The 24,032-nt window shown below is 43.4% G+C and overlaps 1 protein-coding gene across 1 annotated transcript; it reads right to left on the reverse strand.

The window, feature by feature from the left end:
- CYSLTR2 (cysteinyl leukotriene receptor 2) lies at window positions 1,339–23,689 on the reverse strand. Its single transcript, NM_214130.2, is given in 3 exon segments — window positions 1,339–2,935; window positions 8,004–8,284; window positions 23,604–23,689. A coding segment is annotated over 1 exon segment (1,038 nt). The 5' UTR covers window position 2,935; window positions 8,004–8,284; window positions 23,604–23,689; the 3' UTR covers window positions 1,339–1,896.

The raw sequence follows: 24,032 nt of genomic DNA on the forward strand, positions 1-24,032 counted from the left end.
TTTGGTTTCTATTGATAGATAACATTTTTATACAGATATTTAGGCATTCTTTAGCTTTAGTTATTATGCATTTTCTGTGATAAAATATGGGGACATAGATTTCTCACCCCTCTCCCCCGCATATACATCCTCTCCCCTAATTTCCTGAAAAAGTCATATCACAATATTTACATCATTCTCTATATAAATATTATTCACAGCTGAGCCATGTAGTGTGCTATGGTTGTAGTTCCTTTTTAAATGACAGTTTCTTTTTCCCTAGCATTTAATAACTGTATTGTCTTTTCATTTGCCTATTTTCCTGTGTTTTTATACTGGTTCACCCAAAATTGTCCAAAAAAATATAAATCCCTCCAGCATGTGCAAATAAATTAATTTCTTGCTTTTCTGCTACACACCAACATCCTGGAAATTCTCTTCATCTTTCTCCTGTGTCAAATTCCGTGTTTGCTAGGTATCATGTATTCCTTTGTTTGGTTTAATCTCTTATTTTGGAAAAGTAAATCCTCCAGTAGGTTTCTAATTTTTAAAAAAGTGTGTGAGGATGATAAAAATGTTTGGACCTTTCATACCGAAAATGTCTTCATCTACCTTCTCATCTACTATTGGCTTTTCATGTTTGGGCTCTTTTCTTAGATGTGTAGTAGTCGTTGACTGCCATAATAAGGGTGAGGTTCTAACAGGTTGACTAGATGCTCTCTGTGAGTAGAAGGCATTGGTTGCAGTGCGGGCTGCCCTGTCAAGTAAGTAATAGGCTGGCACTGGCTTCTGTGTTGGGGAATCCTTAGCAGTGTACGTCTTTTGGTTTTTTCCCTTGAGTTGGGCAGTCTCCCCATTGGAGGATCCTCCAGGCTCCTCTCTTGTCAAGGTATGAGTCTGTCTGCATCTGGCAGCTGACTGAGGGAAGGGCTCTGGGACACTTGTTTACTCTGAGGACTTAGTGCCTTAGTGCCTTCCTAGCTTAGTGCCTTCCTAGCTTCAGAACACTACCTCCTCCATCCCTCCACTCTGCTTTGGGGTCAACAATTCCAAAGAGAAAACCTCAGCCTTGAGTCTTCTCATGAGAGTGAGGAGGGGTAGATGCCAGGTATGGGAAGGAAACCATTACTCAGACTGTCAGCTAATCTTCCTGGAGGTTTTCAGGGGGAATGGTGGAGGAGGCACCAAGCCAACCCTTCTTCTTCTTAGTTTCTCCAGGCTTCAGTTTCTGGTACAGAATCTGATGACAAGCAGCATTCACTATTCGCTATGCTCAGCATTTTCCCAGTCTAATATTTGGTTTGCAAGACTCTAATAGGGATTTTTTTCCTGCTACACATTTTTTTTTTTTTTTTTTTAGGGCATGTGGAAGTTCCCAGGCCAGGGGTCGAATCAGAGCTGTAGGTGCTGGCCTAACCATAGTCACAGAAATGTGAGATCCGAGCTGTGTCTGCAACCTACACCACAGCTCATGGCAATACTGGATCCCTGATCCACTGAATGAAGCCAGGGATCAAACCTGCATCCTCATGGATACCAGTCAGATTCAATTCCACTGTGCCACAATGGGAACTCCAAGCTATACTCTTTATTTAGACTCAAGCACTGAAGATATACCTAATGATATATTTGACATAGGTCTTATTAGCAAAAGTCATGGGGAGTTCCCTTGTGGTGCAGGAAATCAGCCTTTTCATTGCAATGGCTCAGGTTGCTGTTATGGCATGGGTTTGATCCCTGGCCCAGGAACTTTCACATGCTATAGGCATAGCCAAAAACAAAAAACAAAAAAAAGTCAGGGTCAATTAAATCTTGGGACTCGACCTTTGTTGGGAATGGTGTCTCATTTGGAGACTACACATGAATGAGGGTAGACACAAGGGCAAGGACATAATAACAGCCTCACCTAATAATCCCTTACACTCTCGTTTCCTTTTTCAGCCACACACAGACAGAGAAACCGCACCTTATTTTCTGTGGTCGACCTTTCCTGAGTGCAGACTTTAGTCTGTCCTTAAAATTCTCCCCAGCAAAGTAATAGAGGAAAGGATTGAAGCAGCTGTTGGCCGCTGCCAAAGCTAGTGTGACAGCCACAGCTTTATGCAGCCTGTCTTTGCATTTATCAGCTTTCCATTCGAGCAGGTGAAGGGTTCTCAGTACGTGATAGGGCAGGAAACACAGGAGAAAGATGATCAAAGCAATGATGACGGTGATCAATGCCTTCCTGTGAGAAAGCCGCAGCCCGGACTCCGGGACCTCTACCTTTAACAAAGCTCGAATGATTAGCAGGTAGCAGATGCTGAGAGTGCCGAATGGCAGCACAAAGCCCACCACCAAGGCAACGTAGTTCATGGTCTTCAGTTTAGTAACTTTATTAGAATTCAGCTCTAAGCACAATGTGACATTGTCTTTCTGCTCAGAGCCATTCTTCAGAAGTACTGTTGAGGAAGCCATAATAAAGATCCATATGACCCCACAGAGAATCCAGGCGTTCTTGATGCTGGTGGTATGAAGGAGCCGGAAGGGGTGAACAGTTGCCAGGAAACGCACAACACTCAGCACAGTCAGGAAATAAATGCTGCTGTACATGTTGACATACATAGAATAAGACATAATCCTGCAAGGTGTGTCCCCAAATATCCAGTTGGAGCCTCTAAGGTAATAGTCAACCCTGAAGGGCAGTGTGATTGTGAATAAGAGATCCGAAATGGCCAGATTTAGCATGAAAACATTGACTGATGTGGACTTCTTATAAGGTTTCAGGAAAACATATATAGAAAAGCCATTTCCCAAGGCTCCCCAGATAAATATTACTAGGTACACAATGGGGTAAAATTCTCTCTTGAAGTTTTCTGTGGTGCAGCTCCTGTTGCTATTGTGATTGCCCAAGGTACTATTGGGTTCCATTTCTGATAGGGAGATGGATGGAAGTAAGGACATAAGTTTTCTCTCCATGCTGAATTAAAAAGAAACAGATACAAAAAGTTACTTTCTGCTCACTTTTTACATTTTTTCCAGGTTTTAACAAAACAGAAATACTAGCTTTTCTTTGAAACTTGAATCAAACATATTGGCTCTATTTTACTATATGCTTATACTGTTACTACATGCTTATAATTTTCCCATGTGTCTTTACTATTTGCTGCATTACATTTCATGATAAGTTGCTAGAATGCAGAATAAACATTAATTTATTTGGTTGAAGCTGAAGCCTCAAACTACAGAAACATTTGCCTAGTGTCCTGTTGACATGAGTACCCTGTGACACTGCATTCTGAATCTGCTGGAGCAGATTACTGGTAGGAATCTATGGAAGACAGGAGGAAGTGGCACAGCAATTTCCAAGTGCTGAAAGAAAAATCCTACCAACCTAGAGTCCTGTATCCAGCAAAAATATCCTTCACATATGAAGGAGAAATCAACACATTCTCAGGTGATGGAAAACTAAGAGAATTTATTGCCAGCAGACCCACCCTAAAAGAATGACCAAAGAAGTTCTCTATATAGAAAGGAATGAATAAAAGAAGGAACCTTGGAACATCAGAAAGAAAGAACATGATAATCAAATATATGGGTAAATACAATAGGTTTTTCTTCTCTTTTGAGTCTATGTTTGATCATTAAAACAAAAACTATAGGAGTTCCCATCGTGGCGCAGTGGTTAACCAATCTGACTAGGAACCATGAGGTTGAGGGTCCAATCCCTATCCTCGCTCAGTGGGTTAAGGATCTGGCATTGCTGTGAGCTGTGGTGTAGGTCACAGACATGGCTCGGATCCCGCGTTGCTGTGAGTCTGGCATAGGCTGGCAGCTATAGCTCCGATTAGACCCCTAGCCTGGGAACCTCCATATGCCATGGGTGTGGCCCTGGAAAAGGCAAAAAAAGACAAAAAACAAACAACTATAACATCAATATGATTTTAAATGGATGTAAAGGGATTTTTTTCCATATATGTGTGTGTGTGTGTGTATTTTTATACACCCACTGTGGCACAGTGGAAACTATACATACATTTTTTTTTTCTTTTTTAGGGCCATGCCCGAGTTCATTACTGCTGAGCCACAGTGGGAACTCCAAGATATATATTATAAATGGAGGAGGATAAAGAACATAAAGGAGGTTAAGTTTCCACACTTCACCTAAACTTGTGTAATGCTGATGCCAAGAGACAGTGGTAAGAAAGGTATGTATAAAGCAGTACCTAGAGCAGCTACCAAAAAGCTATACAAAGACATATACTCAGAAATATTAGAGATAAATCAAAATGGAATTCTGAAAAGTATTCAGATAACCAATGGGTGGCAGGAAAAAACAGATAATGCAAACAAACAAAATAAAATGGCAGACTTATCCATAACAAACCAATATTATGTTAAATATATGCGCCAATAAAAAGACAGATTGGCAGACTAGAATATAAAAAAAGGACCCAATTATATGCTGTCTACAACAAACTTACTATTATCAAAAAGACAACAAATAACAAGTGCTGATGAGAAGGTACAGAAAAGGTTGGAATCCTCACACACTGTTGGTCGGAATGTAAACTGGTACAGCCACTGTGGAAACAGAATGGCAGTTCGTCAAAAAATTAAGAATAAAACTACCATATGACCCAGCAATTCCACTCGTGGGTATTTATCCAAAGAAAATGAAAACACTAATAGAGAAGACATATACAGAGTTCCGGTTGTGGCTCAGCAGAAACGAATCCAACTAGTGTCTATGAGGATGAGGGTTTGATCCCTGGCCTCACTCAGTGGGTTGGAGATCCAAGGGGTGCAGCCCTAAAAAGCAAAGCAAAGAAAAGAAAAGACATATGCAGCCCCATGTTCTTTGCAGTATTATTTGCAATAGCCAAGATATGGAAGCAACCTAAATGCACATCAATAGATGAATGAATAAGGAATGATTAGATATATACATAATGAAATATTACTCTACCAAAAAAAAAAAAAAAAGAATGAAACCTTGCCATTTACGATGTGGACGGACTAGGAGGTATTATGCTAATTGAAATAAGTCAGAAAAAGACAAATACTGTATGATTTCACTTACATGTGGAAACTAAAAAACAACACAAATGGACAAATATAGCAAAAGAGAAACAGAGTGGAAGACAGAAAACAAACACGTGGTTGCCAGAGGGGAAGAGAGTGGGAAGAGGAAAGACATTGGTGAGGGTGGTTAAGAGGTACAGGCTTCTAGCTGCAAAATAAATGAGTCGCAGGCATGATGTGCATAGTGTGAAGAATACAGTCAGTAACTGTGTAATATCTTTGTATGGTGACAGATTGTAACTTACCGTGGTAATCTTTAAGTTTTTTTTTATTTTATTGAAGTACGGTTGATATACAGCATTATGTAAGTTATGAGTATATAGTATAGTGATTCCCAATTTTTAATGGTTATATTCCATGTATAGTTACTATTAAGTATTGGATATATTTCCTGTGTTGTACAGTATATTCTTATAGCTTATTTTATATGCAGTAGTTTGAACCTCTTACTCCGTTATTCCCATATTGCCCCTCCCCTTCCCCTCTCCCCACTGGTAACCACCAGTTTTTTCTCTGTATCTGTGAGTCTGTTTCTTTTTTATTATATTCACTAGTTTGTTGAGTTTTTTAGATTCCACATACAAGTGATAGCATACAGTATTTGTCCTTCTCTGACTTACTTCACTTAGCATAACATCCTCCAAGTCCATCCTATTGTTTCTTTCTTTCTTTCTTTTCTTTTTTTTTTTTTTTTTTTTTTTTTTTTTTTTTTTTTTTTTTTGGCTTTTTGCCTTTTCTAGGGCCGCATATAGAGGTTCCCAGGCTAGGGGTCGAATCGGAGCTATAGCTGCCAGCCTACACCACAGCCACAGCAACACGGGATCCGAGCCGTGTCTGTGACCTACACCACAGCTCACGGCAACGCCCGATCCTTAACCCACTGAGCACGGCCAGGGATCGAACCCGGAGCCTCATGGTTCCTAGTCAGATTTGTTAACCACTGTGCCATGACGGGAACCCCTCATTCCTTTTGATATAAAGCTGTGAGTAGTACTCCGTTGTGGGTAAAATATATATTTATTGATGTATTTAGTGAACATTTTGAAATGTATCAAAATATCGAATTATTATGTTGTATAACAGGAACTAACATAGGTGAATTTTACTTCAAAAACAAATGAATTAATTTTTTTAAAATTATATTTGCCATTACCAGAGGCAGGGGGAGGGGGGAATTGAATGGAGGCAGTCGAAAGTACAAACTGCCAAGTATAAGATAAATACCAGAGATATAATATAAACATGGCAAGTATCATTAACACTGCTGCATGTTATATATAAAAGTTGAGTAAATCCTAAGAGTTCTCTTCTTATCACAAGGAGGATTTTTTTCTGTTTCTTTAACTTGGGATCTATATGAGATGATGAATGTTTACTAAACTGATTGGGGTCATCATTTCATGATGTAATAAGTCAAATCTCGCTGTACACCTTAAACTGACAGAGTGCTGTATGTCAATTATCCTTCAGTAAAACCAGAAGAAATAAGGTGGTTTTCTTTTTAAACCCCTAGGTTTGAATAAAGAAAAATACTCATTTGATTGTAATAAATGATTTAAATTTAAATGATTTCAATTCTCAGCGTCAGTACAGTCCTTGCCCTGCTTGGACCCGTCTTCCTATCTGGACCTTAGGCTTACACTCGCCCACCACACACTGACTTCCCCTGTGTGTTCAGGATAATTGTTTCAGGTGTTTAAAGCCACCACCCCTTTGTGAATCATGTTTCCCTGGAAAGAATACACAGAAACCTGGGGAAGAGATGAGCCGGGCTACTTGAGGGAACTCCCAGGAGAGACGACTGATGCCCTCACGTGCATACTATACAAGCATCAACCCCGATGCTGGGATAATACAACCAGAAAGGATCATCCAGAGCTTGTGTCTGATCCTGGAGAAAGTCACACAGCTTCTGCTCTGGAAGCTGACAAAGATTCTCTTCTTGCTCAAACTCTAGCCAGGCTCCTCTGAGTCCTTCTCTCCACCAGGTGTCAACCTTGGCCTATGCAGACTTGAATAACAAGCAACCTAATAAACACTAACATAGTTGTTAACAGCTCAAGGCTGTGTCTGTAGGATGATCATAACCTCCCCTTCTTACACAGGCTGCTGAAAGAATTTCCTGTGTATTCCAGCCAACACCAAAACATAGGGCTCTGCTCCCAGCTCGAGCGGGAGGGAGGAATCTAAGCTCTATAAGCACCAGTGAGCGAACTCTGATGCTTTTCACGTGGATCAACCCTCTCTTCTTGCTTGATGTGATTTTTCAGTTTCCTGACTACTAGCCCCTGCTCACTCCCCTCCTCTCTCCCTCATTCTCTCTTTAAAGCATCCAGTCCCCTCTGAGTGCGGTACATGTTGGACTCTTCTTATTGCAGCCGTCTATTATGACTAAAATCTCTCCTTACCACTTGACTGTGTCCAACTTGTTGATCTTTGGCCAAGCCAAATTCATTAGGCAGAGTTGTCATAGATTATCACATGGTTCTTCATTTTTTCTTTGCTAGCCAAAGAGAAATTTATACTAGAGTAAACACTTCTTGCCTCGTCTGTATAAATACTACAGAACAGCTCATAATTGCAGGGATCGGGGGAGCCTTCTGGATGTCTAGGAAAAAACAGATGGGTTGGGAGGACATATGTTCATTGTCTGGGTCCCTGTTTTTCAGAGTCTGTTATAACTACTTTTGTTCCTGCAAAGTCCTGCTTCCTTGAATCTTACCCACAAATTACCTATCACAAGCACAAATCCTATAATAATTCCTTCCTAACACTCTCCTTCTAAGATGTCCTAATTTTCAATGGTGTGCATTCGGCCTTGATACAATAAATCAATAAAGCCAATTATGTTGCCCTCCAGGTGTGTTCCTAAAGGCCTTTGACTAGAAGAAACTGACTCTGAGAATCACATAACGATCTGAAGACTTAAAAGGTAAGATCAAATAGTAGTTAAATTAACCTACCCAAATAGATGGCGTGTAAATATGTTTCTGATGCAGCAGTGCTCCTTCAGAGACCTACGTGGAGATGCAGCTCCCAAAAGATGGTTGGCACGTAAATGATGTCAAGAGAAAAGCTTTTTGTCTTTAATTCAGCACTTCCCAAAGTATCTTTCGAAAATTGCGAATTCCATGCAATGCTTTGCAAAAGAAAAGGCTTCTGTGTTCAAATCAGCCTGAGAGACCCAGCAAGCTTTAGTATCTCTCTCGAGATTCATAACGCATGTTAAAAGTTCTGTGGGGTCCTACAAGAAAAAAAAAAAAGTCTCATTAATACAGAGCATCCCTCCTTTTTTTGACTCTGAAAACTTTTTTGCACATTAACACATTCTAATATCCCACAAAACTAATGTCCTATAAAAGTCTTCCCTGTGAAATGCTGATGTAATTATATAATTTATCTAGAACATGGGATTTTTTCAGTAAGTTTCTTTTTTTTCTTTTTTATTAAAGCGTAGTTGATTTACAGCATTGTGCCCATTTCTGCTGTTTAGCAAAGTGACTCAGTCATAAAAAAATATGGAATGCTTCATGAATTTGTGTACCATCCTAGCGCTGGAGCCATGCTAATTTTCTCTTTATCATTCCAATTTTATATGTTTGTGCCGCATAAGAGAGCATTAGAACATGGTTTTGAAAGAAGAGGAAGAGGATGCCTACTTAATGGGCCAGATCAACCAGCAAGTGTGCAAGTGTTCAAGTGTCTGGAGTTAAGGGGCTCTGAGCACTTAGCACTGGGGAAATGAGCATTTCTGAGAATCTGTTACTTCGTTTGTAAAATGGAGATTGTATTAGTTGCCTAGGGCTGCCTTCCACAAACTGGGTGGCATAAAACAACAGAAACCTATTGTCTCACAGTTCTGGAAGCTATAAGTCTGAAATCAGGGTGTCAGTAGGGCCATGCTTCCTTTGAAGGCTTTAGGGAAGAAATCTTCCCTGCCTCTTCCAGCTTCTGGTGGTTGCCCACAAACCTCGTGTTCCTTGGCTTGCAGGTGCTCACTCCACGTGACGCTGCCACCTGGCGTTTTCCTGCTGTAACTTTACATTGTCCTCCCCCTGAATCTGTGTCTGCATCCTCTTCCTATAGGAACACGAGTCAGGTTGGGCCGAGGGCCTGCCTTAACCCAGTACGACCTCATCTTAACCAGTTACATCTGCAAAGATCCTATTTCCAAATAAGACCACAGTCACTTGAACCTGGGGTTAGGATTTGGACATATCTTTGGGGGGAGACTTAATTCAACCCGCAATAGGGATATGTAACATTTATTTCATAGAGTTGTTGTAAGGATTGCGTGAGAGATAGAGTGCTTGGCCCTGAGTAACTGCTCCCTCGCTGCTCCCTCTCATGAATGTAGGAATGATCAGGCTTCAACATCTGTCATCCCACTGACCACAGGATGAGCTGATGACCTCAGTTCTCACATTCATATGAAGGATAGCGATGTACACTGCTCTCGGTGTTTACGAGAAAGCTATACTGTGCAGAAACACTGACTACTCTTAGATTATTCTGACGTTTTTGTGATGAAAATCTCTCCAGTCTTTCCCGCCCCTTTGCTCTGAGTCTGTTCCTACCAGAGAACTTCTGATGATCATCTGCTTAATTAGGCCTCTCTGGAAGAGTGGGCTGTGGATCGTGAATGAAAGATAGCAATAAAGTAAAAGCAGAGTTGCCCGTTGTCAATATACAGATCAGAATTTTGGGTAAAAAAAGATTTGTGTAATTGATTTTGGGGGGGCCTAGGTGTAGACTGACCAGATGAAATCTCTTCTATGTAGAGCTAACATAGGCCACATCCTACTTCTGAGATGATCCTAGGGGTCGGATCGGAGCTGTAGCTGCTGGCCTACACCACAGCCACAGCAATGCAGGATCCAAGCCACATCTGCAACTTACACCACAGCTCATGGCAACGCCAGATCCTTAACCCACTGAGCGAGGCCAGGGATTGAACCTGTGTCCTTATGGATGTCAGATTCCTTAACCACTAATGGCTCTCTCCTTTTGATCTATCTCACCAGCAAGTTTGAAGTTTCTAGCTTTGGTTATAGGGAGAATGGTGAGGCTATTAGCTGGGCTTAAAGTTCAGGAAACAGGTCAAGGCTGCAGATACAATTCAAGGAAATAGTCACACAGAAGCTGGAAGTGGGTAAGCCTGACTTGGGAAAGGGAATACAGCCAAAAAAGAAGCTTGGGCATTTTGTCTTAATTCAGCTTTAGAGAGACTTAAAGACACTATTGGTTGGCAGGGCCAGGACAGAAGGATCAAACCCCAAATCAGATAGTAGAGAGTTGAAATGCTAGAAACAGCACAGGCAGCTTGCACAAGCCAAGTCCATGAGGCAAACGCGCAGTTGGATGTCACAAGTATGTGTCGGCTCTGGGAGGACAGCACCCTGGAACCAGGTAACACAGAGCCCAGAGGAAAGGAGACAAGGCAAGGGAGCTAAGACCGATGTGTGACCAGCCAGAGGAATTCTCACTGTGAGCCCCATTACAAGTAGCCTTTTTTGGAAAAGGACAGAGTCCTGTTCATATGGTCCTGACTTCAGAGCTAGGGTTCTGATAGAATCTTGGGAAAAGCTTATTTAGGGAAGGGTCTGAAAAGGTGGAAACAGACTTGAAAGCGATCAAGTCCTTAAACTTTTTGACCTTAAAAAAGGTCACTTTTGGGGAGTTCCCGTCGTTGCTCAGTGGTTAACGAATCCAACTAGGAACCATGAGGTTGCGGGTTTGATCCTTGGCCTTGCTCAGTGGGTTAAGGATCCAGCATTGCTGTGAGCTGTGGTGTAGGTGGCAGACGTGGCTCAGATCCCGCGCTGCTGTGGCTCTGGTGTAGGCCAGTGGCTACAGCTCCAATTAGACCCCTGGCCTGGGAACCTCCCATATGCCGCGAGAGCGGCCCAAGAAAATGGCAAAAAGACAAAAAAAAAAAAGGGTCTCTTTTCCCATCTCAAGGCCAACAGAGCCTATGAATGGCAGTGAGAAGGGCAGCCTGGGGCCCTGCCCTGCCCTCCTCACTCAGTGAAGGGTGGCACGCCTGCAAGGACACTGTCAGCTGCACGTGCTGGTAAAGTCCCTCATCATAGGCAGAGCAAGAGATCTAGCAGCTGTGACCACAGATGAGAGATCATAAAAGATATGGTAATAGTTGCTCCATAAGGGAATTGAGGGGTGCAGGGGGACCAAGAACAGACCCTAGCAACAGGGACTTCTTGAGCAATTAGGGAGGAAGGCAGAACTCATGAGGGAAAGGTCAGTCTGCAAGCAGCAAGGCTCATGCTGCCTGGCCGCAATGGGAGGAGAGGACACTGGGTCTGAGAGGAGACTGGCCATTGCAGGCAAGTCCTGAGTCCTGGAGAAGCTGAGTGTTAGACAATGCCTTGAGCACAGGGACTCTGGCCAAGGATGCCCCTTTCCCGCAATGAGGTGGGAACCAAATCTCAGAAGGAGAGAGATGCCCAGAAATTATAACTGATGCACCAGATCAGGATTAGATCAACCCCAAGGGTAACACTGAGTCCCAGAGTCACTTCAGTTCCTCTCTCTCATATTAGGATTGGTTCTAGACCTCATAGGGGCTGGAGAAAGATAGGAGTGGGAGTGGTCCAAGGCTGTCCAACAGCCCCAGTTGTGGGGAAAGGATAACTACAGAAGCTGGGGCCTTGATTCCAAGAACATCTTAATCCTTGGAAAGCTAAAGAAAGAAAGTACAACACCACCCTTCCTAGAAGCCTCATTTAGCTAAAAGCCAAAAAACAGGCTAAAAGCAAGGCCATCTCAGATCTAGAATTCCATTTAGTGCATCACTTTCTCTCAAGAAATCTTTAAACCACTTGGATTATTCTTTTCTGCCCATAAAAAATACATTTGACTACACCACACTGCAACCTTTCACTAGACTATATAAAAAGAGAGAGAGAGAGGAGTTCCCGTCGTGGCGCAGTGGTTAACGAATCCGACTAGGAACCATGAGGTTGCGGGTTCGGTCCCTGCCCTTGCTCAGTGGGTTAACGATCTGGCGTTGCTGTGAGCTGTGGTGTAGGTTGCAGACGCGGCTCGGATCCCGCGTTGCTGTGGCTCTGGCGTAGGCCGGTGGCTACAGCTCCGATTGACCCCTAGCCTGGGAACCTCCATATGCCGAGGGAGCGGCCCAAGAAATAGCAAAAAGACAAAAAAAAAAAAAGAGAGAGAGAGAAAGAAAGAACGAGAAAAAGAAATCACCTGCTAGATGTGGCTTTAAAAATCAGCCAGCCCAATTAAGTACGTGACAGGAAACTGAGAAACATATGAAGAAGTAAATTCAAGGGAAATTGGGAAATAAATTGACAGCGTAATTTGCACAGCCTTAGAGGGAGAGGAGAAAGTGGGCACGTGTACAGCTTCCTGGACTGAGGGCCTCAGAACAAAGAGAGAATTGAGGCTTTGTCTCCTGCAGCTTTACTGGTAATAAAACAACAAGAAGGAACAGAAGCAGCAGCAAATGGAGATTCCATATTATAGTTACGAACAAAACTAAATGTGCTGCATGACCAGTTAAAGTCTGATGAGCTTGAAGAGAGTACACTGATGCTTAGAATGTTTTCATGGTCATTGTAGAACTGCAGCTGTTAAGAACTTCACAGAAGTTATTTTTATTTATACTTATGAAAAAAAAATCTTTTTTTTTTTTTTTTTTTTTTTGTCTTTTGTCCTTTTTAGGGCTGCATCCATGGCATATGGAGGTTCCCAGGCTAGGGGTCTAATCAGAGCTGCAGCCACCAGCCCACACCAGAGCCACAGCAATGTGGGATCCAAGCCACGTCTACAACCTACACCACAGCTCACAGCAACGCCAGATCCTTAACCCACTGAGCAAGGCCAGGGATCGAACCCGCCACCTCATGGTTCCTAGTCGGATTCGTTAACCACTGAGCCACGACGGGAACTCCTGAAAAAAATCTTTTGATCCATTCCCAGGCTGAAATTCCCAGCCTGAAATTCATTGTTCATATGATTTGATAGATATATCTTAGGCAGATACACATTGGCCTCTCCAAATTATCAGACTTGCAGGAGGAAAGGACATTCTCAACAGATTTTGTGTACCCTATTATGCCAAGCACATATTTGGAGGAACTTGGTAAACTCTTAATCACTAGACAAAAATAAGAGATACCAAAAAAAAAAAAAAAAAAAAAAAAAAAAAAAAAAAAGGCGTTCCCATCGTGGCGCAGTGGTTAACGAATCCAACTAGGAACCATGAGGTTGCAGATTCGATCCCTGGCCTTGCTCAGTGGGTTAAGGATCTGGCGTTGCTGTGAGCTATGGTGTAGGTTGTAGACGCAGCTCGGATCTCATGTTGTTGCGGCTCTGGCATAGGCTGGCGGCTACAGCTCCAATTGGACCCCTAGCCTGGGAGCCTCCATATGCCACGGGAGCGGCCCAAGAAATGGCAAAAAGACCAAAAAAAAAAAAGAGTTACCATAGCACACAGGAGGCTTGTAAAGTGTGTGTGTTAGACACAGACCATGGGTTTTGATGGCCCAGGTGAATTCACAGCCCCATTAGACTTCTTCTCTTCCTTGTGGGTTTGAAGTTCTTCATTGTGGGGAGCTTCTGCTATAATAACCCAACCTGCAATTCACAAATCTCCACAACATGCTCTTCATTTCATTTTTAGCTCCCAGAGCTAGTGCATCCTGTACAATGGCAAATAGGACATTCTTTTTAAAGTTCATAGGAATGTTCAGAGGAGGAAGTTGGTATAAGGTCCTAGAGCCAGATCTGCCACTTCCATGCTTGGGTATCTTGCACAAGTGACTTATCTTCTTGGGGCTTCATTTTCCTTATCTGCAAATGCCATAATGAATGTGAAGCATCTCACACAGGGTGAGCACTCAACAATGTTAAGTACTATGATTAAACCTCAAAGTGCAGGCTTAGATACATGATTAAAGAGGCGAAAAGGATCTCAGAGAATTAGGAAAAACATAAAAGCAAAGGCCGAGAGGTGATTTAATGATAAAGATGGTGGAAGGCATAACAGGGGTTCTTCTCTACTACAGGGAAGCAATAGTAAGCAGCACGTAAGAGAACAAACTCTGATTTGAGTCCTAGTTCTTTCAATCACCAGCTCTGTGACCTTGGGCAACTGACTTTATCTTCCTGTGCCTCAGTTCCTTTTCAGTGAAATGGGGATAATGATAACAATTGTCCTTACTTTGGCTTGTTGTGAGGATTAAAAGAGATGAGTGGCACTGAAGCCAGAGCCTGGACCAGAAGAAGCCCTGGAGAAAGCAGCCTGTGTTAGCTGTTATCATTGCAAAGGTTCACAGACTTAGCTCCCTGAAGTTGTGCAGAAAGAATGCATTCCTTTGGATTAGAAGATTCTGCCACCTGCTTATGCCTCAAAATCTCAGAGACCCCCAGAGTGCAAGCATGCCCTCATGGCGGGGAAGTATCAACGAATGCCTAGTGCTTGAATCCAGCCCTGCTAGCTCAGCCCTCAGCTACAACAGGCTTTAAATGAACCGGTAGAAATGTAAAGCTTCAGAGACTTCTTTAGTCTCCCAGGGACGGTTTTGTACTTTCAGAATGTTTTCAAGGGATAAAGTGAATTAAATGCTTGGAGACAGAAACTGAAACACAGACGAAAAGATTTGAGATGACAACATCTTTAGAATAAGGAACTGAGCTGGTCTCCAGGCTTCCAGAATAAATAGGGGGCAAGGGAGTGAACCACACAGGGCCCCAGTTCCATGGAGTCAGCACCTGGGAGCATACTGCTGCTCTGATCCTCTGCCCTGTCTCTCCCACCTTTGCCTCAGAAAGGTCCCACACCACAGCCTAAGGCTCCTTCTGAGTGCCATTCACTTTGCCCAAGCCTCATAGCTGGGAAGTCAGCCCAGCAGCGAAAGGGGAGCTTGCAGATTTCTGTAAACCAGGAGGTGTTAACATAGCATTTATGGCTCGGGTAGTCCCCAGAGAAGGAAATTCTCCAATTCATTTTCTCTGTGCGGCAAAGATCTCTTTAACAGCTATGGGGCCCAGAGGGGCTTCTCAGCCAGGGTCCTGGGCCCAATAATGGGCTCTTCAGGATGATAGAATTTTCCTTTCTAGGGCCTCTGGCCAATGTAGAGCTTCATTGTCTCCTATCTGTCCTCTGGCTAGGAGTTAGCATTTGGAGGTTGCAAAGCTCATAGGGCCCCATCTCCCCTCCCAAATCCCAAACAAACTGTGCCTGGCTCGCCAGAGAGCTCAGCAGACAGAACACTCAGTGTGTTCTTCATATGATTTCCAGCGATTCCTAGGGAGCTGGAAGCCCTGAGGAACAGTCCTTAGACCTGGTCTATTTTCCAGCAAGGGAAGAGTGAGGGAGTCTTCATGGCAAGGGTGAGAATTGTCTTACTGGGGCAGAGGATTCCTGCTGGGGACCAAGTGCCCTGAGCAGTTTTCCCCTTGTAATCACCTCCTCTGACTGATGTCCTTTTCGTAAGGACACTGTCCAGCCTCCCTTCACCATCTCTCCCCAGATCCCTCGGGAACCCACCAAAATCAAGCCAGTAGGAAGGGAGATGTTGATGAGGAGTCTGTCTTTCTGACCTGCCTCCTGACTAAATTCTAGAATGTGCAGAGAAAGGGCAGAACCCTCTCAAACAGCTTCTGAATTTTATTATCTTGGTTTCCTATTACATTTCTAAAGACCAGACACATTCTACAGGATTAAATTTCTTCATAAGAACCTTCCCCTGAAATCATAGAAGTGGGGTTGTCAGCTCTTTCGTGATTTCTTCCAGCTGCCCATCGACACACTGGCACCTGCTTCCCTCTCCTTCTAGCATTTTCCCTGACACCTGAGAACCTGTGGATTCTTAGACTCCACCAGAAGGAAGCCACTAGAGCCTTCCTTGCCTCGACTCTGCCTCAGGCTGCTGGGCCCTCTTGAAATATTGCCTGGCAAGCCCCGTTTCGGATAGGGTGGACATGCAGTACACAGCAGCCGTGGCTATCTCCCACAAAAGGAGAACTTTGCTCAGACTGCAGAGTGTGGTACAGTGACGTCCACCACCACAAATGCACAGGGACAGATGGAGGAAGAGGCACCTCAAGAAGTGTACTGCCAGAGCCGCCATCAGAGCAAAGATCAGCATGGGTGAAAAGTGACAATGTGGAAAGCCTTATGTGGCCACAATGTCAGCTCCTTTAGGTAGCAGCATCCTCCCGACAGTTTAGCAATAGCTGTCTTTTTTTCTCTCTTTTTCTGCCCGGCTTTCCCCCCTCTATTCACTAGGTCAGTCAGTTTGCACATTTTCCTCTAAAATTCCTTGCTTGAGAATTTCCCTGTGCAAAAAGGTGCCTTTGGGTTATGGACACATGTGGGGATAACCACACCTTAAAACTGGAGTCTTTTCACAATGTCATTTGTTGTGTTATTTGGAGGAGAAAAAAAAATGCTCCTGGAGAACAGTTTGTCCCAGGGTGTGGCAGGGACTGAGCCCTGCAGGAAGGTGGGCATCTGAGCCTGTTAAGGCCTCTCTGCCTCTGAGAGCAAGATGCATGGCATTATCTTAACATCCTTCTTCCCCCAACTGTCCTTGCTAAATCAATTTGTTTCGCTAATATTCTCCAGAAGTGAGCTTTTCTTCCGTGTTCCTCTGAACTATTAACACTCAGCCCCCATGAGAGCTCTGAGCTCCTTGAAACATAACTTCTTCTTTTTTTTTTTTTTTTTTTTTTTTTTTGGTCTTTTCGAGGGCCACACCCTCGGCATATGGAGGTTCCTAGGCTAGGGGTCTCATCGTAGCTACAGCTGTGGGCCTACGCCAGAGCCACAGCAACACCAGATCCAAGCCACATCTACACCACAGATCACAGCAACGCAGGATCCTTAACCCACTGAGTGAGGCCAGGGATCGAACCCAAAACCTCATGGTTCCTAATCGGATTTGTTTCCACTGCGCTGTGACTGGAACTCCCGTGACTTCATTTTTTAAAAGCATTATTTCTCTGGTTCTCAGAACTTTTCTCAGCTCTTCTCTGTTAATAGAACCTATGAGCCTATAAAACTGATGATGGGTTTCATTTTATAAAAATATCTGAGCATTTTAAAATCATTTTCTAATGCACTTCATCAGTATACACTTCTTGCAGCAAAAGAGTTATTTACCAAGGTAGCTAAACATCATGTGATTCCTGGAAGGATACCTAGGCATTGTGATGTCTTAGAAAAATTGGGGGAGTAAATCTCAACAAGATCCAAAGCCTAGCTCACTCGTGGTGTGAGCATTAGCAAGTACCCAACCTGTTATTGAGACCAGGGACCAAGGAGGCAGCACAAAGCCCCCGCCACCCCCAAAGGCTTCGCCAAGCCTGGCACATGGTACACTTTCAATGCATTAGCAAGCCTGTGAAGCCTGGCAGGTGCCAGGGGAAAAAAGCCAAGAACTTTTTTGTATGCCAGGTGCAGGATGCCTGTAAAAGATTATAAGAAACCAATAAAGAGAAAATGTTTTCCTACGTCTCAAAAAATGGAAAACTGGGGGAATTGCCCAGGAAAGTGCCCTAGCCAGGGGATCGGTGGACATGTGTAAGCTAAGAAGCAGAGCATGAGGGGCAAAAGCACACCGCCTGCCCCCTGCTCCCTGGGACCATCCAGCCACCCAGAGTCTCCTCTGAGACAGGCCTCATCTTATCACGCAGGGTCTCCACTGCCACTCCTTCCATCACCGCTCAGGGCTGTCCTAGTTCAGGCTGTCACCTCCCCACCACCCTCCTCAGTAAAATCCACTCCAGCCTCACGGAACTTATTTCAGTGCCCTGAACACACTAAGTTCTGTCTTGCCTATTCTTCCTGAGCTCCAGCTCATCACCTGTGTCTCTCCTCCACTTCAGGTTTCTTTCTAGAATCACTTCTTCTACAATAGACTTCTCTGGCATTCCTGCTGTGGTACAACGGGATTGGTAGTGTGCCTGCAACTGGGAAGCAGGTTCAATTCCCCAGCCCAACACAGTGAGATAAAGATCCAGTGTTGCCGTAGCTGAGGTGTAGGCTGCACCTGCAGCTAGGATCTGATCCCTGGCCCAGGAACTCAATAGGCCGCAAAGAGACCAAAAAAGAAAAAAATAATAATTAATAAATCAAAAAGCCTTCTCTGCCCCCTCCAGGGCTTCGCTAGCTGCTGCCCCATTGCTTCCTGTCCTCACACAACTGCATGGGGGGGCCGCCAGCTCCTTTCGTCCCCACTGTCCAGGACGCGTGCTCACTGAAGGCGAGAACGCCCTCTTCGTCATGCGGTACCTCAGGCCCTGGCGCAGCTCGCGGCCACAAGTATGCACGAAGAAATGGCAGTTGCACCGTGAACAAACAAATGAAACTCTGATCAAGCCCCCCTCATTTTATGTTGCACAACACATATCTCTGGGGAAGAAAAACTCCCAGTGACTTTTGCAACAGAATGATATTAGTGTTTTTCCTCACGAACTTTCTGCCTCTGATTCAGATCTAAGCTCTGGGGTCAATGGCATGGGGGCAAGAGGGCAGTTACAAAAGGGACCCAGACATCGTAGGAGGTGACCTTCCTTATTTTCTGAGGGTTGTAAACTGTCTTTATGGCTCTGGGCCAAAAATTCTGAGAAGGATTTGCGTCTACTGCAATTAAAAATAAAACCTCTCAGGAGTTCCCATCGTGGCGCAGTGCTTAATGAATCCGACTAGGAACCATGAGGTTGCCAGGTTCGATCCCTGGCCTTGCTCAGTGGGTTAAGGATCGGGCATTGCCGTGAGCTGTGGTGTAGGTCAAAGACATGGCTCGGATCCCATGTTGCTGCGGCTCTGCCGTAGGCTGGTGGCTATGGCTCCAATTAGACCCCTAGCCTGGGAACCTCCACATATGCCACAGGAGCTGCCCTAGAAAAGGCAAAAAAAAAAAAAAAAAAAGAAAAAAAACAAAAACAAAAAACAAACAAAAATAACCTCTCAGGGAACTTGCGAGAGAACGAAGTTTTTGTTGACATAAGACTCAAAAACTGGAATTCTCTTGAGGTGACGTGGGTTAAGGATCTGGTCCTGTCACTACAGCAGCTTGGGGCACTGCTGTGGCATGGGTTCAGTCCCTTGCCCGGGAAACTTCCAAGGTGGTGGCCAAAAAATTTTTTAATAAAAATAAAATAAATTTTCAAAGATCAACTCATTTCAAAGTATCTGTGATGCCTCAAAGCATTCTGTAGCTGACTGTGTTTTCTGTACTAGAGGAGCAGATAAGGTCAAATGCTCTTCCTGTGGCCTCACAGGAGGATACTTAGATGGGAAATAGGTTTCACTTCCCGTAAAACTATTCTTGTTTTTATAATATACAATAGAAGTAGTGACTGTGGCCTGGACCGTTTCAGTTCTCCCAGCTTAATTAATCTTTAAGTCTCTAGAGCAAATATCCTCCCCACCCCTTCCCCCTTCTTCCCTCTTGTTCTTCCTCAGATCTGCTTCCTTCTTTGAAACCTCTCCTTAAAACATTAAAGATGCAAAAAGCTTCTGTACTGGCCCTGGCTCTTCCCAAGGACCCTCCAGCTTTGGGATTCTTTGGTTCCAGCTTGCTGCTCTGGCCACTGGTGACTTTCTTAGTCAAAGGAGTCAGTCCTTACTGCCTCCAAGTCATCAATCCAATAGGAGATTTTCCTTTAAAGGTTTTTGGTGACAATTGTACCACTTTCTCTACCGGTCAGTTAATAGAAAAAGGTTAATAGGTTCAACAGAGATAAACACAAGCTGTTAACCAAAGTTCGCAGTCATTGATGAATTTATTTACACTTGCCCACGGACTCTTTTTTTGTTTTAAACTTTATGGCCAACCCATAACACATGGAAGTTCTCAGGTCAGGGACTGAATCTGAGCCACGCTGCAACTGACTGCTGCTGCAGCAATGCCAGCTCCTTTAACCCATTGCTCTGGGCGGGGGATTAAACCTACACCTCTGCAGCAACCCAAGCCACTTCAGTCGGATCCTTAACTCCTGCCCATTTATTCTTTTCTTTTTTTTTTTTTTTCTTTTTTTGTCTTTTTGCCTTTTCTAGGGCCGCTCCCGCGGTATATGGAGGTTCCCAGGCTAGGGGTCCGATCGGAGCTGTAGCCGCCAGCCTACGCCACAGCCACAGCAATGGGGATCCGAGCCACGTCTACAACCTGTACCACAGGTCACAGCAATGCCAGATCCTTAACCCACTGAGCAAGGCCAGGGATCGAACCCGCAACTTCATGGTTCCTAGTCGGATTCGTTAACCACTGAGCCACGACGGGAACTCCTGCCCATTTATTCTTAATGGAGCCCTTGCACTGGGTTTCCCACGGTGACTCCATCCCTAGGCATATTTGCTCCAGTAAAAGGAATGAGACCCACACACAAGTAATTCCAGTACAAGAAAGGCAGTGGAGATGTAGTGCTGGGGGTCCTGTCATGGATTCGGTTAGGCTGTATAGCAAAGCTGAGCAACCCATGCCAATTCTTGCCCTTCTCTGCATTATCCAGCCTGGCAGATGCACTAACCAGAGCTCACTGGGTAATTGCAAGTTCCCTAATCGGGCTTTCAACTTCCAGGACTAGACGCCTCCCTTGTGTGATGTGCATGACTGACCAGAAAAGCAGCGAGAGTCTCTGGGTCTGGAGCTGAAATGCCCAAGGTGATCCTGACGCATAGCCGTGGGTACTCTGCCAAACTAAATCATCCAGAACAGGTGTTGCTGACAGGGTGGGGGCACCCTTGATGACCCCAGGTGGAAACAGAGAGGAAAGTTGGTTGTAGTGAATGACAACATGTGTTTTCAGTTAGATGGGACCCAGGGTTCTAGACTCAGCTCTGCCTCTTGGTCACTCTTACTCCCGCGCTTCATAACCCTCATCTGCAGAGGGAGGAATGGAGTGAGTATTGATGAGGAAAATAGACGTAGAGTGATTTACTTGGTGCCTGATACTTGGTGAGTTTTCAGGTGATGCCAACTAACAATAACAGTAAGACTTGCGGTGAGAAAGAACAAAACTCCTAGAGAATTAAATGGGAGGCTTCTTTATGGCCAAGTGAAAGGAGTTGGGACAGTTTCATCTGGAGAGGAGCCAACCAGAGAGATAAGAACAATTCTATTTAATTTACTCTACATTTTTATTACACAAGTAGTCAATGTTGTAAAAAAAAAAAAAAAAAACAAGGAGGGAGAGTAATATAAGCTGAAATAAACCTAAATTACAAGCTTTATCACCAAACATAAATTTTGTGCCTTTGCTTCCTTTCATCTTTCTTCAAATATACATATTTCCAAAAGAAAAGTGAGTTCATATTTTATTTTTTATTTTTTTGTCTTTTTGCCTTTTCTAGGGCCGCTCCCATGGCATATGGAGGTTCCCAGGCTCGGAGTCAAATCGGAGCTGTAGCTACCAGCTACACCACAGCAATAGCAATGCAGGATCCAAGCTGCGTCTGCAACCTACATCACAGCTCAAGGTAACACTGGATCCTTAACCCACTGAGCAAGGCCAGGAATCGAACCCAAAACCTCATGGTTCCTAGTTGGATTCGTTAACCACTGAGCCACGACAGGAACTCCGTGAGTGCGTATTTTAATGCTCTTCTGTATCACTAAATCATGATCACTTTCCAGTGCCAATTAATAAGCACCAATGTCATGTAAATGGCTAAAAAAATATTGAATTACATAGACATAAAATTTATTTTGTTTGAGCAAATTTTTTACAATAACCATTAACTCAAATTGTAAAGAAAGGGCCACGTATGTAGGATGAACCAGACTGGGCCATTCTGGTTCTACCTTAGGAAAGATCTGTGTACTTTTGGCCTCACTTTTACCAGCTGTAAAATAAGAATTACACCCTCCGGCACTCAAGGCTATTATGTGGCTCAAATGAACTACTGTATATAAAGGAGTTTTCTAAGTAGTGAAGTATTCTGTGATGTTTATGTTCTTCAGAGAGGGTGCTAAATGAATATTCTCCACTGAGCCAAAACAAGAAGAGAGTTTCTCCTTGGACTCTTGATCAAGTTAGGTTGAGTCAAGAGACTTATATCCCTGCTGGGGGAGGCTTCAACCTGGTTTAGCTGCCTTTGTTCTATTCTCTATTCCTGATTAAAGAAATCAGAGCACAGCTCTGGTATAAAGTCTGTCCACTTTCCTTCTGGGGACACAGGGTCCAGAGGAGGTAAGTGCCAAGTCTCTGCTCCTGGAAAGCCAGGGTCATCCACCTGCTGCTTCCCAATTTAATCCAATCAGTCTTTGCTGTGCCTTTTAATATTAATGAAATTTATACCTATTCATACAATTTAGTAGCAGTGGCCAGCTATTAAAATGCCCTTTTTGTGTTTGGACCCTTGAAAAGTTTGCAAATGAAATGAAGTCAGGCTACCTTGGCAGAACACTAAGAGATGCTGTGCTTGATTTTGATGCTTTTAGATCATTCTGGAGGCTCTACCTCTCTCATTTCTAACCACTAATGCGCTGGAAACAAACTCATCACTTTAAAGCATTAGTAAATTGAAACGCTCAAGTAGACCCTTGTCTCAAGAGTTTATGGGGTTGAGGTGATGATAGAAATTTCTAGAAGTCTTATGTTTTCCTCAGATGACTCTTGCATTATTTATATAGTATTGAAAGGAAGACTTAGGTGGCTTGCCTAATAGGGTATCTCCCTTTCCTGTAAAATGTATTACTTTTCGGGTATGGGTCAGAGATAGGAAGGCATTTCAGATAACCTAGAACAGTTTTAAGCTTGCCACTCATTAGAACAACCTGGGAAATTCTTGAAAGTTGAAAAAAAAAATGAAAAACCAACTGCAGATGACTGACTCATCACCACAAGTTAAGTTTCAATCATTCTAAAGGTAATTTTCTAATCTGCCCAGAATCAGGTGATTCTGACAATGTATAGCCAGAATTGGGAACTGCCGATTGTGGCTGCAAGGGGGGTAATAAGCAGATTATAAGCACATGTTCTCACACACGCCTTCCCTTCGGTAAATTTAGTGAAACTTACATTCTCAAATTTAACCTCCTCTCCTCAAAGAATAAGACCCTGACTGGAAAAAAATATATCTTACATAATCAAATGACCCAGTCTATGAAAACTAGGAAAGATGGTACAGTGACCCAAACAGGGGAATGCTTAAGTATAGTAAATCTCTTCAGTGCAATTTATGCAGCAATTTTTAATTATAATTATGAAGCATTTACAGCAATGTGGAAAAATGTATGCTTTAACCGAAAAAAGAAATATAAACTTATCCATGTTTTCGAACATAACTATGAAAATCAGCTAAAATCACACGCAGACACATAATAAGGAATGGAAAGAAACACCCCCAAAATACCCATTAGATACTACCTCAGTGGTGGCTTTTGCTTCCTTCCATTTTTTTTTTTTATTTTTGGACTTTCCCAATATTTTTCGAACTACCATGTATATGGTAGGAAAAAGTTTATAGTAGAACAATATAAAACTTGCTTTTCAAAAATTATTCTTCTGTGAAGCAATAAGCAGAGCCTGATTGTTAACAATGACTTAACAAAGATAAAAACGCTCACCTGAGTTTCCCTTCTTTCAGCTGCCTTAGATTTTGTCTTCCTGTCTCTGCTATCTTCCTCCTCCAAGTAATCCAGCTTGCTTGTTTAAGAGAAAAATGAAACAGCAAATTATACTTTATGAGCAGTGTCAGCCAATAGCAAGAGAATAAGGAACTCTGGTCAGCAAGTTGTCTGCGCTTTACAGAACTTTAGTGTGAGTGCTGCTGCTTCCTTCCTTCTCAAGAAGGCGACATCTGAAGACAGAAACCTGACTTAGCTCTGCCCTCTAATGACTGTTTCATTAGCATTATTCACAACAGATCAAGGGGCTATGACAGGCTAGAGTTGGGGTTTTAAGCTGCTTTTAGTTCTCCTAAATGTTTTTGTTTCCATGGCAATGCTAATATCAACACCACCTTATAAGTACAGAACTCCAGAACTATTTAGAGC

Source organism: Sus scrofa, chromosome 11 (genome assembly GCF_000003025.6).
Source record: "Sus scrofa isolate TJ Tabasco breed Duroc chromosome 11, Sscrofa11.1, whole genome shotgun sequence".
Classification (NCBI taxonomy): domain Eukaryota; kingdom Metazoa; phylum Chordata; class Mammalia; order Artiodactyla; family Suidae; genus Sus; species Sus scrofa.